This window comes from Artibeus jamaicensis, unplaced genomic scaffold (genome assembly GCF_021234435.1).
Source record: "Artibeus jamaicensis isolate MK-2021 breed Jamaican fruit bat unplaced genomic scaffold, CSHL_Jam_final contig_477, whole genome shotgun sequence".
Classification (NCBI taxonomy): domain Eukaryota; kingdom Metazoa; phylum Chordata; class Mammalia; order Chiroptera; family Phyllostomidae; genus Artibeus; species Artibeus jamaicensis.
Window position 1 is genome coordinate 1,291,649 of NW_026521854.1, and position 12,905 is coordinate 1,304,553.

Genomic DNA, 12,905 nt, shown 5'->3' on the forward strand with positions numbered 1-12,905 from the left:
GAGCCAATCTTTTTAGGAAAAATGCCTGTTTGTTCTTAGTAAATAACACCAAAACATACACACTGAAACATTTTGAAACCAACACAGCTGGTAAAGTGTCTGTGTATTTTTATCTGTAAATACTAGAAATGAGAACAATTTTACATTTGAAAAGTCAAGTGAAAAAAAATCATACACCAAAATGTTTCCCTCACCAAAATGTTTATTCCTCATCAGCGCTTTGAGGAATAAAACAAAGTATCTGAAATTATAAAAATTCAAAGACAAATGAGATTGAGGTTAAAGATCATAGAAATTAAAAGGAAAAAATAACATTTTTTAACTTGAGTGTTAAACAAAGAATACAAAAACTTAACAGAAAACAAGGCCCCCTAACATCTTACATTTCTGAAAGTTTTTTTTTTTTAATTCCAAAACCAAAAAGCTTCGTAAGAAGTTTTAATTAGTTCTTTTTTGTGTGTGTGGCTTGTTTTCAGTGGTATACATTTCTCAACCACACTAAACTATAAAAGGGTGGGGGGAGTCCATAAAAAATTTACGTGTAAAGATAAAAGAATTTTTAAAACAATCTACCCTTTAGCAGAAGAAATTGGGGATCACTTTGAGTGTTAATGTAAAATACATTAGTCTTTGCCAGCAGGAGGCCCAGACCTGTTGGTGCCAAGAAGGTAACAAATAGTCTCTATCCGAGGAGGGGAAATGGGCGCCCGGCGGGAGCTCTCTCCCCTGGAGGGTCGTTTATAGAGAGCACTATTTGTTAACAGGCTTCTGCTATCACAGAGGGGGAGTTTAATGATTTCAAGGATCCCAAAGACAACTGTTTAATGATACATGATTTAAGCACATTCACAAGTGCCAGATATATAACAATTTAGATTTTCAAACTTCTATCACCAAAATGGTGATAGGAAGCAGGATATATTGCTACAGGGCTGAGGCATAACTGGAAAATCCAAGACAAGAGATAGTATGCACATACTTGACACTATAGAAAAAAGTCAGAATTAAAGCAGCTGGAAAATACCTTGTTGAAAAGGAAACCAGCAACCTACCACCACGTTTCATGTCAGTCAGCTCATTTTGGACTTAAAGTTTTTTGGACTTAAAAACAATTTTTTAAGGAGAACCATAAAATAAATCCCAAATTACCTGTGAATAATTTGAATAATCTGGGAAATTAGTCTTCAACTAAACTGCTGTATTTTCACCAAAAACCAATCATCCACCTCTCACCCCACAAAACTTTTAAGAATTTTGTTTAAAGAACAAAATGCTTTCATCACATTCATTAAGTTATATTTTCATTTTATAATGACACATTTATCATATAGGGAAAGGTAGGTTTATAGCTGTAAGTACACAAAACAGCTTATTCTTGTATTATTATTTATTATTTTATACACAAACAACTTTAAAACTAATTTTGCCCCCTCACCCGCCCCCCGATATTCCGATCATTGAAAAGACTTCCAAAATTCCATGCTTTGATTTTAATCTAAGAAATAAAATTTTCATTTCAGACAGCTATAGCAAGTCATTTAATTAAGCTTCTCTTAACTTTAGCTTAAAGAGAAAACAAGTTTTACAATTTCCATCTACTCTAATTTTTAAAACTTTTAACCAGTTTTCTGCAGTATTTTTTAAATAGAAACACATTTTTAAAAACAGCTTTCCACCTTGTATTAACATCCACTTTCATAGTTACATTACTTATGTCAATTAAAAAAACAAAACCTTCTCATTTAGATGTAATGCGCCAATTCTAAAAGATAATTTTTTTCAACAGTTCAAATCCTTTGGTGGTGAATATGTACTAACATAAAACGAACTTAAGACACATTATTGGGTCTAAAAACAATCCTTTTTAGCAAAATATTAATAAAGCATTTACCATCTGGGGGAAGGGCATATTTAATACATTTATTTTTTAATGAAAAGAAATTCACTTATGTCTACTTAAAAGTAGGTTCAACTCACATGACTTTATTTGAAATGTTTAAACACTGAAGTTGAACAAATAACAGGAGCTAGGATGGCAGGATCTCTCCAGCCCGGGTGGTCAGCATCCCTCATGCCACACGTTCGTCAGCTATTGCTGCAGTTCTCCGACGCGGTTCATTCTTCCGGCATCATCTGGAGAGCCTTCTCCCTTCTGGCTGGGGAAGGGTCTTCTTTTATAGCATTTGTGCTTCGTGTTTGCAGTGTCTGCAAGTGCAGATGTACAAAAGCTCTTCCTCCTTTTCCCAGGTACACGGGAAAAAGTGTCCGCAAAGCCCTCACTGTTTTCTTGATTTGATATGGAGCAGGGTATCCCCATTTTTTGCCTGAAGGACACAGTTTCTTTCCTAGGGGACACACTTTCAAATCCTCTGCTGTCTAATGTATGCATGGTTCTCCTTCTGGCTCTTTGGGAGGGGCAGGAAGCGGAAGGGACTGGAAGTGAAATCCATACAAGTCCTTCACTTTCCAAGTCTTTCTGTAGCCTTGTGCTACGTCGGACTCTTGCCTCCCTATTTGTTCTCTGAAAGGTTTGTTCTATGGAGTCAGATAAATCTTTACACAGTTCAGAATTTTCCAAACTAATTTCTGCAGAGCTGCCCACACTGTAGGAAGGTTTGTGCATTCCTTTTTCTCCCAAAGATAAACGGTGATCATCAAGAGAGCACATAGAGTGCCTTTGTGATTTCCCTTCGCAACTCACATCCCTTCTGCTTTTCGTGGAGTTTCTTCCCAAATCCTCAATTTGACTTTTCTTTTTTCTTTCGTCAATTAAGACATCTTCTGAATAATCACATTCTTTTTGTGAGCCAGACGTGAAATCCTCAGTCTGCAGTTTTCCTTCCGGTCCTACTAAGAAGTCATCTTTTTGTTCACACTTTCCTTCTCCTGAAATTTCAAAGCTCTGAAGATTTCCCACATTTTGACCAGCAGCAGAACCCTCTTGGGGCTGCCTGATAAAATCGGACTGTGGACCATCTGACACGATGGGTTTTTCAGTCACAGAAGCACAAGAAATATGGCTGTTTTCATTCCTGGTTGCAGTTTTTAAGTCATTTTCACTTTCCAACTTAACTTCTGCTTTTGGAATAATTTTATTTGCATGGATTCCCATAGTATTTATACTTGAATTCTGATCAAAAGTGGCATTAATAAGCGACAAGGAACTTTTTATGTAAGAACTGCAGAATTCAGACACATTGTACTTATTGAATTCTTCTGAGTTCTGAGGGAAAAGATTCTTTCTTCCAGGAAGCTTCCTTTCTTCGAGTTCACCATTTGAGCTGAAATCATCTATGGGCATGTAAATAAGTTTGAATCTAATTAAAAAGTAGCCATACACACAAAACATCCCATTGTACTTGCCCCATCTGTCATCTGCTCTTTCTCTTGTCCTTCCTTCCCAACCCACAGGCTAAGGGAACAAGTAGTTAATGTATGAATTAATAAAGCCCATAACCACACACCAGGAAAATGAGAAGTGTATCTGAAATTGCTTCCTCTATTCTAATATAGTTCTCTCACCACAAGGTCAATGAGCATGAGGCAGCTACATTTCCCATTTCCTTAAAAATGAATCACTGAAAATGGGCAACATTGTGCTTCTGAAACGTAGAGGAAAGAAAACTTGGAATTCTGGGAGATTTAAGGACTTTGCCAAAACGGTTCTCCCTGAAGACTTTAGATCTTACACTTTGTGTTAAAAAATTAATACAGCCCTGGCTGCTGTAGCTCAGTGGATTAAGCGCGGGCCTGCGAACCAGAGTATCACAGTTTGATTCCCAGTCAGGGCACATGCCTGGGTTGCAGGCCAGTTCCCAGCAGAGGAAGCATGAGAGGCAACCACACATTGATATTTCTCTCCCTCTCTCCTTACCTTTTCCTCTAAAGAAAAATAAAGTCTTTTAAAAAATAATATCAAATGCACAGTATTCTCAAATAGAGCCACATTTGTTCCAGTATTCTAAAAATTCCCTCCCTTCTGCCTCAATCGCTCACTAAAATTCATCCTCCAGGGAACTCATGCCATGTGGAGCCTGCCACGTGTTTTCGGCACACTGTGTGACGTCACAGGTGAAAAGATCATGAAGGTTCTGAAGTTACACGGCACCGGCTAAATGAATGCAGGCTGATGTGTCTACCTTTCAGTGCATTCAATTCAACATTGCCTCTCTTGTTATCTCAGATAATGAAGCTTTAAATTGGCCAGTCAAATGAGTATATAAAATGTTCTCAACAAAATCAGACCTGGCAGAGGTATAAACATAAGCTGAACAAAACATCTAAAACACAAGGTTTGGATCTGAAAGGTCTATGTCTGTGGTTTGGGTAATTAAAATCATGTCACGGGAAGCTGGAGATGAACGCGTAGGCTCCACTCGGGGCCACCCAACTAACACGGGCCCTTTATACGACTTTAAAAACGGACACTTAGGCACTGTTCATGAAATTAACATGCTAAAGAAGGAAAGTAGGGTACAGCAATGGAATTGGCAGGGGAGAGGGGGACAGGGAGAGAGGGAGGGGGAAGGAGGGAGAGAGAGCGAGTAGAACACGGAAAGAAGGAAGGGAGGGTGAGAACTACTTTAAACCCTTATTACAGCTGGTTATAGATTTTAAAAAATGCTTCAAATGCTTCAGGTATTTCATAAAACAAGTTCTCTGATAAGATGAAAGATGGAAAATATTTCCTAACATTGAACATCTTCAGAAAAAACTCATTAGGAACTGGGGATATAACCAAAATAAGAGTCCCCAGTCTCAAGAGGACTGCAATTTGCAGGGAATGGAGGTGGGCTATACACCAGGTGGGGCAGGTGCAGTGAGAACAGTTTTCCTGGAGAGGCAGCCAGCACGGCTGAGGCTTCTAGGAGAGCAGCATCAGGCCAGACTAAAAGCAGTGAGGTGGCCGGCCACTCCCTGGCCCCAGAGAAACTGCATGAGACGCAGGGGCTGGAGGAGCGTGTGTGCGCCTGCAGGGTGGTCCTGGGTCTGTTGCAACTCCTGTGCTTTCCTGAAGCTCAGAGGCAGGCAGAGCCGAAGGTGTACAGTGGCATGCCCCGCCGTCACCCCGGAGTCTGTTGTAAACCCCTCATGGTACGCTGCAAAGGGAGTGCAGGCTATAAATACCGGGTGACTGACAAAGGAAGCTATCTGGAAAACAGTTCTGTAGCAAACTGACCCACCAAATGAACGCTCACTCATCATCTGTGGCATGATTTAGTCAATTTAAAATCCAGGCATTACAAACCAGATGCAACTCCTATCCAATGTTTATCAAAGTAGGACATCACTTTGCTGATTTTTGCTTTTATTTTTTATTTTTTTAAGATTTTATTTATTTATCTTTAGAGGGGAAGGGAAGGAGAGAAGGAGAGAAATATCAATGTATGGTTGCCTCTCATAGGTCCCCTGCTGGGAACTGGCCTGCAACCCGGGCATGTGCCCTGACTGGGAATCGAACCACAGTTGTTTGGTTCGAAGGCCCACGCTCAATCCACTGAGCTACATCAGCCAGAGCTGATCTTTGCTTTTAAACAAAGCTTGCAGGGTAACCAAGAGCAACTCACAGGTGTCACTTTTTATACTATGCTTAGTAGAGCCAACTCAACTGAAGCCTGGGACAAGTATTTGAGTCACCACCTCTCTCACTTTCAGTGATGAACCACACACCAAACAGAACTTAGTTTACTTTAACCAAATGCTGTAAAAAGGAAAATGAAACAGGGCGAAGAAAATTACTTCCCTCCAAATTAGATGCAGTATCTCGTGCCCGAGCATCTTTGAGGAAAGGGTCTGAGCTCCCACCAGAGTCTGGGAAGGGTCTACTACCCCAATGTCACACTGCTGCTTCCTTTGTGCTCGCACACTAATGTGCAAAGTCGCTGTTTCTAATTTATTTACAATTTACATGGTGAACAGGGAACAGAGGGGAAAGAGAGGGAAAGAACACAGAGGGTGGAGAGAACGGAGGGTGAACAAGGGCCCGGGGACAGGTACCTGGCAGCGCCCTGCAGACGCCTGGAAGTGGAGGCGGCGTCTCGGAGGCCTCGGGAAGCTCCGGGATCGGACTCAGAAGCGGCTTCTTAGACGCAATGTCTCGTTCCCCATAGAGGTTCTTCTGAACACCCTTCTTTTTTCTTCCTTTCTTCTTCTGGGAACTTTTTAAACTCTGAGAAAATGTATTAAAAATACGGTGACCGGGAGAGATGTAGCACCCTATATTACAATTTTGACCATTTAATATCTACAGAAACACTTAAGACCATTTATGTCATTTCAGACTCCAGAAATCTGAGCCAGGGGTTGAGGGCTAGGCACCTTACACAAAGCCAAGTGAAATTTAAAGCAGAACTCAATTGCCAAAATGGTAGCAAAATGTTCTACATTTGCCAAAATAAGCTCTGGATAAGCCAAAAACGGATTAGGTGGAGAGACTGGACAGACTTAAGACATGAGGTACCTGTAACTAAGACACAGTTAGGATGCCTTGGGATCAACCCAGGAGTTCCTACCAAAAGTTAGGGGAGACCATGGATGAACAAACAACAGGTATGTACATGGAAGAGAATGCAAAGCTTAGCAAGCTGATTCAAATGACATAAGATTTAATCAAGATTTAAACGAATAGGTCAAAATAAAATGGATTTTTAACAAGCACAGGTAGACGATGAGGGGCAAAGGTTGGTAATAATGGATAGAAAACATGCAGATTTCTATAAAAACGAGAAACTGCTTTGATCATATCTGAAATGCAGTATTATATCTAGTTCTGACAGCCACTTCAGTAACCAGGAACTAATGTTTCTATGTTAAGCAAAAGTTTTATATGGAAAAGAGGGAAACTCAAACACTGTACTGAACAGATCATGAGCAAAAAGAAATACACTCAGTGTGATGATGCTGGAGAGCCCAGACTGCAGGGCAACACAAGGACCGCGTCTGTAACAAAGCTTCTCAGGAAATGGCACGCATGCAAACATTCACGGGGTCACTGCCTGGGCAGGGGATGACTGGCCAGGCGTGAGACACAAACACACTGGACGTGGTCTTTAGGGAGCTCGCAGTCTACCGGTAACTGTGACGGTACTACGTGCAGACCACAAGGGACTGTAGATTCGAGAAGATATGTGCCTGGCCTTTGGGAGGTGTTCGAGGCAGGCTTTATGGAAAATGTGATGGCTAATTAAACCTGGAACAGGCAAGGACTGCTCTGGCTGAGGATGGGAGTGGTACAGGACCGCCCTCCAAAAAGACAAGAATGGCACTCTGAGCCCATGTGTAGGAGCAGAAGAAGCTAACAATGCAAGCAGGGCCCTGTCTGCACTTAGTAAGAGCTCACTGAACGGGGACCCAGGGAGTGACAACATTTGACATCACATTCAGGAAGTCATTTGGCAATAACACAGAAACAAGTGATGTGAAAGAGTAATTTTCATAGTGCATTAGTTTTGGGGACCGCTCTGCCTGGTTTCAGGAATTGTAACTACCTCCCATGACTAAGGATGAGCGAGTGACCTCCGGAATACGAGCCACAAAAGACAAAACTTGTCTCTGGTAATGAATGCTGCCTCCGTTTCCTCCCTGCCCCCAAAGCATGGTCAGAAGTCCATGAGGCATAAGTCTCCCTCGCAGCGAGGGGCAACCCAAGCCAGACTCAATCACTGGGGAGGCCGTCATGGAAGGGCTCGGGGGGCTGCAACAAAAAGCAAGCAATGAACCCTTCCCCCCCCCTCCCCGCCCCGGCTATGTGACATAGCCCGAGTCCCCATGTCCTCTGGGAGAAGTGCTTCCTGGCTCTAATCCACTTAAGCCTAAATAACTGATGGGGAGGGGTGCAGCTCCTTCCCTTGCTAGAACGGTTCTGGGGAGAAATCTGGCATCACAAAGACTTGCTGATAAACCTGTGAAACCTGCTCTGCTAAGAGTGTTTTCATTCATATGTTAAGGGTACAAGCAGGAAACCCTAAAGTTTCTGCAAAACTCCCTTCCTGAAAGGCACTCAGACTAAGCCCTCAGATTTCTTTGAAATGTTATCTACTTGCGGCCCTGTATTCCTGTGTATTACAACCCAATAAAAGCCCCTAGAGGAAGGGGCTCAAGGCCCTTCCCCTTTGAGGGATTGGCCACCTCTCCTCCCCAAGCAGATCATGTCTTGGTAGTGTTTACTTTCATCCATGGCGGACGAGGGGACTTGTGGGAAAAGTCGCCCCCATGCATTAGTGGCCCAGAATGGTATGTTCCTTGAAATGTCTACAGATACCCTATAAAAACAAAACAAAACATTGCATGGAAAAACAATTTTGTAATGGCCAGTGTAAGATAAATGTTCCTCCTGGTGATTTACTATATACATTTAACATTACGTTTTCTGAGAAGTTCTCAGTATAATCTCTATATACATTAGGAAAATGCTGGGTTAAATATTTTACCATGAACTTTTTTTTTTCATGGAATTTCTGTTGACTTCCATGAAACAGCTGGGGAAATGATAGTTCGGCCGATGGAGGTAGATGACGAGAGAAAACCTTAACTTGGCTCCACAGATTAGTTGCAAATGTACTCGGCTTCTGGTGCTAAAAGACTCCTGTTCAAATCCTGACTCCGTCCCTTAACTGCTTTATAACCTTAGGCACATTACCTCAACTCCTTGTGCCTCACTCCCAGCTCTTACGCAAAATGGAAATCACAATAGCACCGGTATTTAATATTTAATAAGTTACTTTAGGTGAAACGGTGAATCACAAAGGACACATGGACAGTAACCAGGGTGGGGGTGGAAACAGGGAGGGAGGTAGGGAGGGCTGGGGTAGTGGGGGGGGCGGGGAAGGCAGAAAACTGTACCTGAACAATGAAAAAAATGTTTAAAAAAAGAGAAAGAAAACAGGGCTTGACCCAAGTGTTAGCTATTCACACTCTTTTAAATTCCTTCCCTACTATGGAGGAAATATTTGTAACATCAAAAACTGTGCTCCTGGCATTGCTGTGTGACGCAGACCCTACAAGGCTGGTTAATGTACTACAGTCAGTCTTATAACCTCTAGAATAGTTTGATTCATATGTAGGGAATAATCCCTCTCTAGCCAGATTTTGAGAATCTTTGTTGATTTAAAGTCTCCAGCACCTCGCACACAATGGCTTCTCAACAAACATGAATGAAGGAGTATGTGAATGAGTATGAAAGAAAAAGCACAATTAATTAAACTTCATAACATTTGCTAAACATGGTGAAAGATGAATACTTTTATTTTTATGGTCACGGGTCGACATAGGTGAACCACCCAGAAAGAAAAGACCGAGGCACCCGTGGTCCACCGTGAAAACACATCTGTTATTATCCACGAGAAGGCTTCATCTTCAAAGGCCAGAACTCTAACAGCATTTGAATCTAAGCCAATACAAAGGCCTTGCTATACTGTAGTCAGCAAAAGCAGCCACCAGTGACTGGAAATGCAGGGAAGCCATGCAATCTAGAAATGGTTAGGTTAGAGCACGACTTGGAGCAAAGGGCAAGTGAAGGGGTCGCCCCTGAAGTGACTCCATTTCCTCCAGAGTCACCGCTCTCTCTCCTTACACAGTGAAGGAGGTTATGCAACAGAAGCAAATGCTTATTTTTCATTTGCACAATTAAGATTTATATACATGGTAATAAATCAAATTGTACAGGAAAGCTTATGATGAAAAGCATGTACTTCACCACCCTTGCTGTTCACTGAGTGGTTCCCTTTTCAGTTTTGTAGGTAGCTCCGTCTCTTTCGGGAAGGGGCTCATGCTGCTGTATTTTTTACTTTTATTTATAATGGAAAATGCCCAAAACACAAAAAGTAGAATAGTAGGTTGAATCCCATGTTCTCATCAACTATGTTTAAAAATCACTAACATACAGAGATCAAGATTCATCTGTAACCCCCCCCCCCCGATTATTTTAAAGTAAATCCCAGACATTTCGTCTGAAAATCCCATAGTGTCTCTGAGAGGGAAGGGCTCCTATTTTCCACCATGAAATAAAATATTTTACACCTGACATCGTATTGTACTGATTTTCTTCCTCCTTTACGATGGAGTTTTGTTTTTCCAGCTTTATTGAGATATAAATGACATATGAATTTTTTAAAGTTATTTCATTAATTCATTTATTTTTAGAGAGGAGGGGAAGGGAGGGAGAAAGGGAGAGAAACATCAATGTGTGATTGCCTCTCATGTGGCCCCCACTGGGGACCTGGCCCACAACCCAGGCATGTGCCCAGACTGGGACTCGAACCAGCCACCTTTTGATTCACAGCCTGAGCTCAATCCACTGAGCTACACCAGCCAGGGCTAAATGACATATAAATTTAAGGAATATGTACAATGTAATCATTTGGTTTATATATATGCACATACACACAGATGTATATATGTATACATACATACTGAAAAATTACTTCTTCATGTAACAACAAATACTACTCAGCAACAAAACTGAATAACTTGATATACACAAAAACTTGGACAAATTTCCAGCAAATCGTGCCGAGGGGAAAAAAGCCAGTCTGCAAAGTGACACAGTGTGCGATCCGCTTCAGTAACACGCCTCCAAAAGGCAGCGGCAGGGCTGGCTGGCCCCCGACAGCACTCTGCCACTGCCCTGCTGTGACGTGCGCCCCAGTGCTGCAAGATGTCACCAGCTCCACTGGGAAAAACGGGGCACAGGGGACCTGAGGTCTAACTCTTCTTACAACAGCATGCACTTCTCAAATTATCTCAGAATGAAACATTTAAGCACTAAGAACCGTAATGACAGCAACTTTCCCTCATGTTTCGGCAGAATTCAAAGCTCTCCAATTGGCCCATAAACATCTTTTCAGAGTTATTCAAATCACGCCCTGTATCAGGGCTCCGCACATTCCATGTGGTTAATAGGTCCCTTTAAATCTATGGTCCCTTCATTTTTCCCTCTTGCCTTTCGAGGAATAAACTGAGGCGTCTGCCCCACGGAATGACCCAAACGCTAGATCTGGCTCACTGCAAGGACGGTCTACATCTTCCTGCATCCCGGTACTTCCCACAGGCTGGTCATTAAATCTAGGCTTGGTGAGATTCAGCTTTGAGATACACACACATATTTTCAGAAACAGCATCTCATGGACGGCTGGACGCCTCCCTACAGCCTCAGGGGACCTGCTCCCCGGCGGCATTAGGGCCCGTGTGTGTGCATCTGACCACCACCTGCTTCCTAAAGTTCAACCAGCTGTCATGAACGTGTCATTTTTATTTACTAGCGGAAATTCTTCATCAATTATTTACTTGAAATAGAGTTCAAACTTAATTTTGTAATTTTTAGAAAAACTAGTCGATGCTCTAGACAGCAACGGTGGCCTTCTAGTTTTATTACTTTTATCATGAATTTAAGTGCTTTTTCCACATGTGATGTCTGTGTCTCAATCTATTACAATCATTCTCTCCACCTCTCTCCCAAAGGTGGGGACATTCGCACTGCCCCACCTTTGATCAGTGGCAGTCCCTTCCCAATGGCCTGGTGTCCTCTGACAGGGCTCTTCCTTGCTTGTCCACTGGGACAGACCAAGAGCGTCTGCCACCCTTGCTGCTATGAAGCTGAAGGCAGTGGTCTCACTAAGGAGCCCCGCCCCCTCCCCACTGGGATGGTCCCTAGGACCTTCCAGGTCCCAGAGGCTCACTTTCCTAGAGTGAGAAAACACCCCAAACCACATATATTAGTGAGAAAAGTACTCTAAAGGAAAAAACAGGAATTCACACTAATATTTCCCATTCCAATTTTGTCTAGCAAGATTTTGAATTTGATTTTAAATTGTTTTTTGTCTCACAGTGAAAGTCTTGATTCCTAAAGTGAGTTTTAAAAAACTGCTTATTTTCTTTACTCTAGACTTAGCTCCCCTGTCCAGATGAGTGCTTCACATAGTTTAAGCTGTCTTCGCAGTTATTTTTGTCCTTACGATATACCCCACTGAGATTTTCCAGATTTCTAAGTTTGAAAAATTCTTTGTGAGGTTAAGCCATCAACTTGATACAGTTAGATAATTTGTTTCACTTTGTTTTTAATTTTTAGGGATTATTCTTTTTCCTAAATCTGATTTGACTGTGTTTGATAGCTACATAAAAACATTCACACAATTCAGTGTCGAAAGGTAAAACAGTCACGGACACCTAGCTTTCATTCTTTCCTATTCCCTCTGGTTGCCCCTCCCTGGAGGTAACCACTTAGTATTTGTGTTTGCCTTATTCTCCCACTTTCATTAATTAGACTTTATGTGTTTGTGTATATATTCATACTTATATTATTTTTTACTGTTTCCTACTTTCTTAGATAAAAAGGTAATATTAGTTGGCCATATAAAGTGCCATAATGAAATACCCCAGACCGAGTGGCTTAAACATTATTTTCTCACAATCTTGGAAGCTGAAAGTCCAAGGTCAAGGTGTGGGTAGGGCTGGCAGCTTCTCCGAGCCTCTCCTTGGTCTACAGATGGCAGCCCTCCTGCTGCCCCCTTCGCATGACCTTCTGCCGGTCTCTGTGCCCCCGGGGTCACCGTCTAGGTCTCCCTTTTCGCCTATGTAAAATCTATGGATATTTATTTATTAGTTTACTTTAAAAATTATTACTTTTTATTACCACCTATGCCTCTTGTACCCTCTTCCACCATTACCTGACCCCCTCCCCCCCTTAAAAGCACACCAGTCCGACTGGATTAGGGACCATGCTGTGGGCCTGTCTCCTCAGTTACAGTAAGTCACCCCCTAAAGGCCCTCTCGCCGCACACAGTCACACTGTCATGCAGTGGAGGTTGGAGCCCCAACGTGATTATTCTTGCGGAGCACAGTTCATCCCCTAACAGGTAGCTCACTGCACACATCAGTTTACAGCTCACTTTTTTCACTAACAGTAAACA

General features: G+C 42.1%; 1 protein-coding gene across 4 annotated transcripts in view; it reads right to left on the reverse strand.

Annotated features, from left to right (window-relative positions):
* Positions 1 to 1,505: 1,505 nt before the first annotated feature.
* CDCA2 (cell division cycle associated 2) overlaps positions 1,506 to 12,905 on the reverse strand; it is a 48,727-nt gene continuing 37,327 nt past the window's right edge. For 3 of the 4 annotated variants that reach the window (XM_053668041.1, XM_053668040.1, XM_053668042.1), the window contains exons 14-15: positions 5,998 to 6,169; positions 1,506 to 3,291 (exon numbers count right to left, since the gene is read on the reverse strand). In XM_053668041.1, coding sequence (XP_053524016.1) covers positions 2,090 to 3,291; positions 5,998 to 6,169 — 1,374 coding nt within the window. In that variant the 3' untranslated portion in view covers positions 1,506 to 2,089. The remainder of the gene's footprint in view (positions 3,292 to 5,997; positions 6,170 to 12,905) is intronic. The other variant, XM_037163473.2, reaches the window with a different exon arrangement.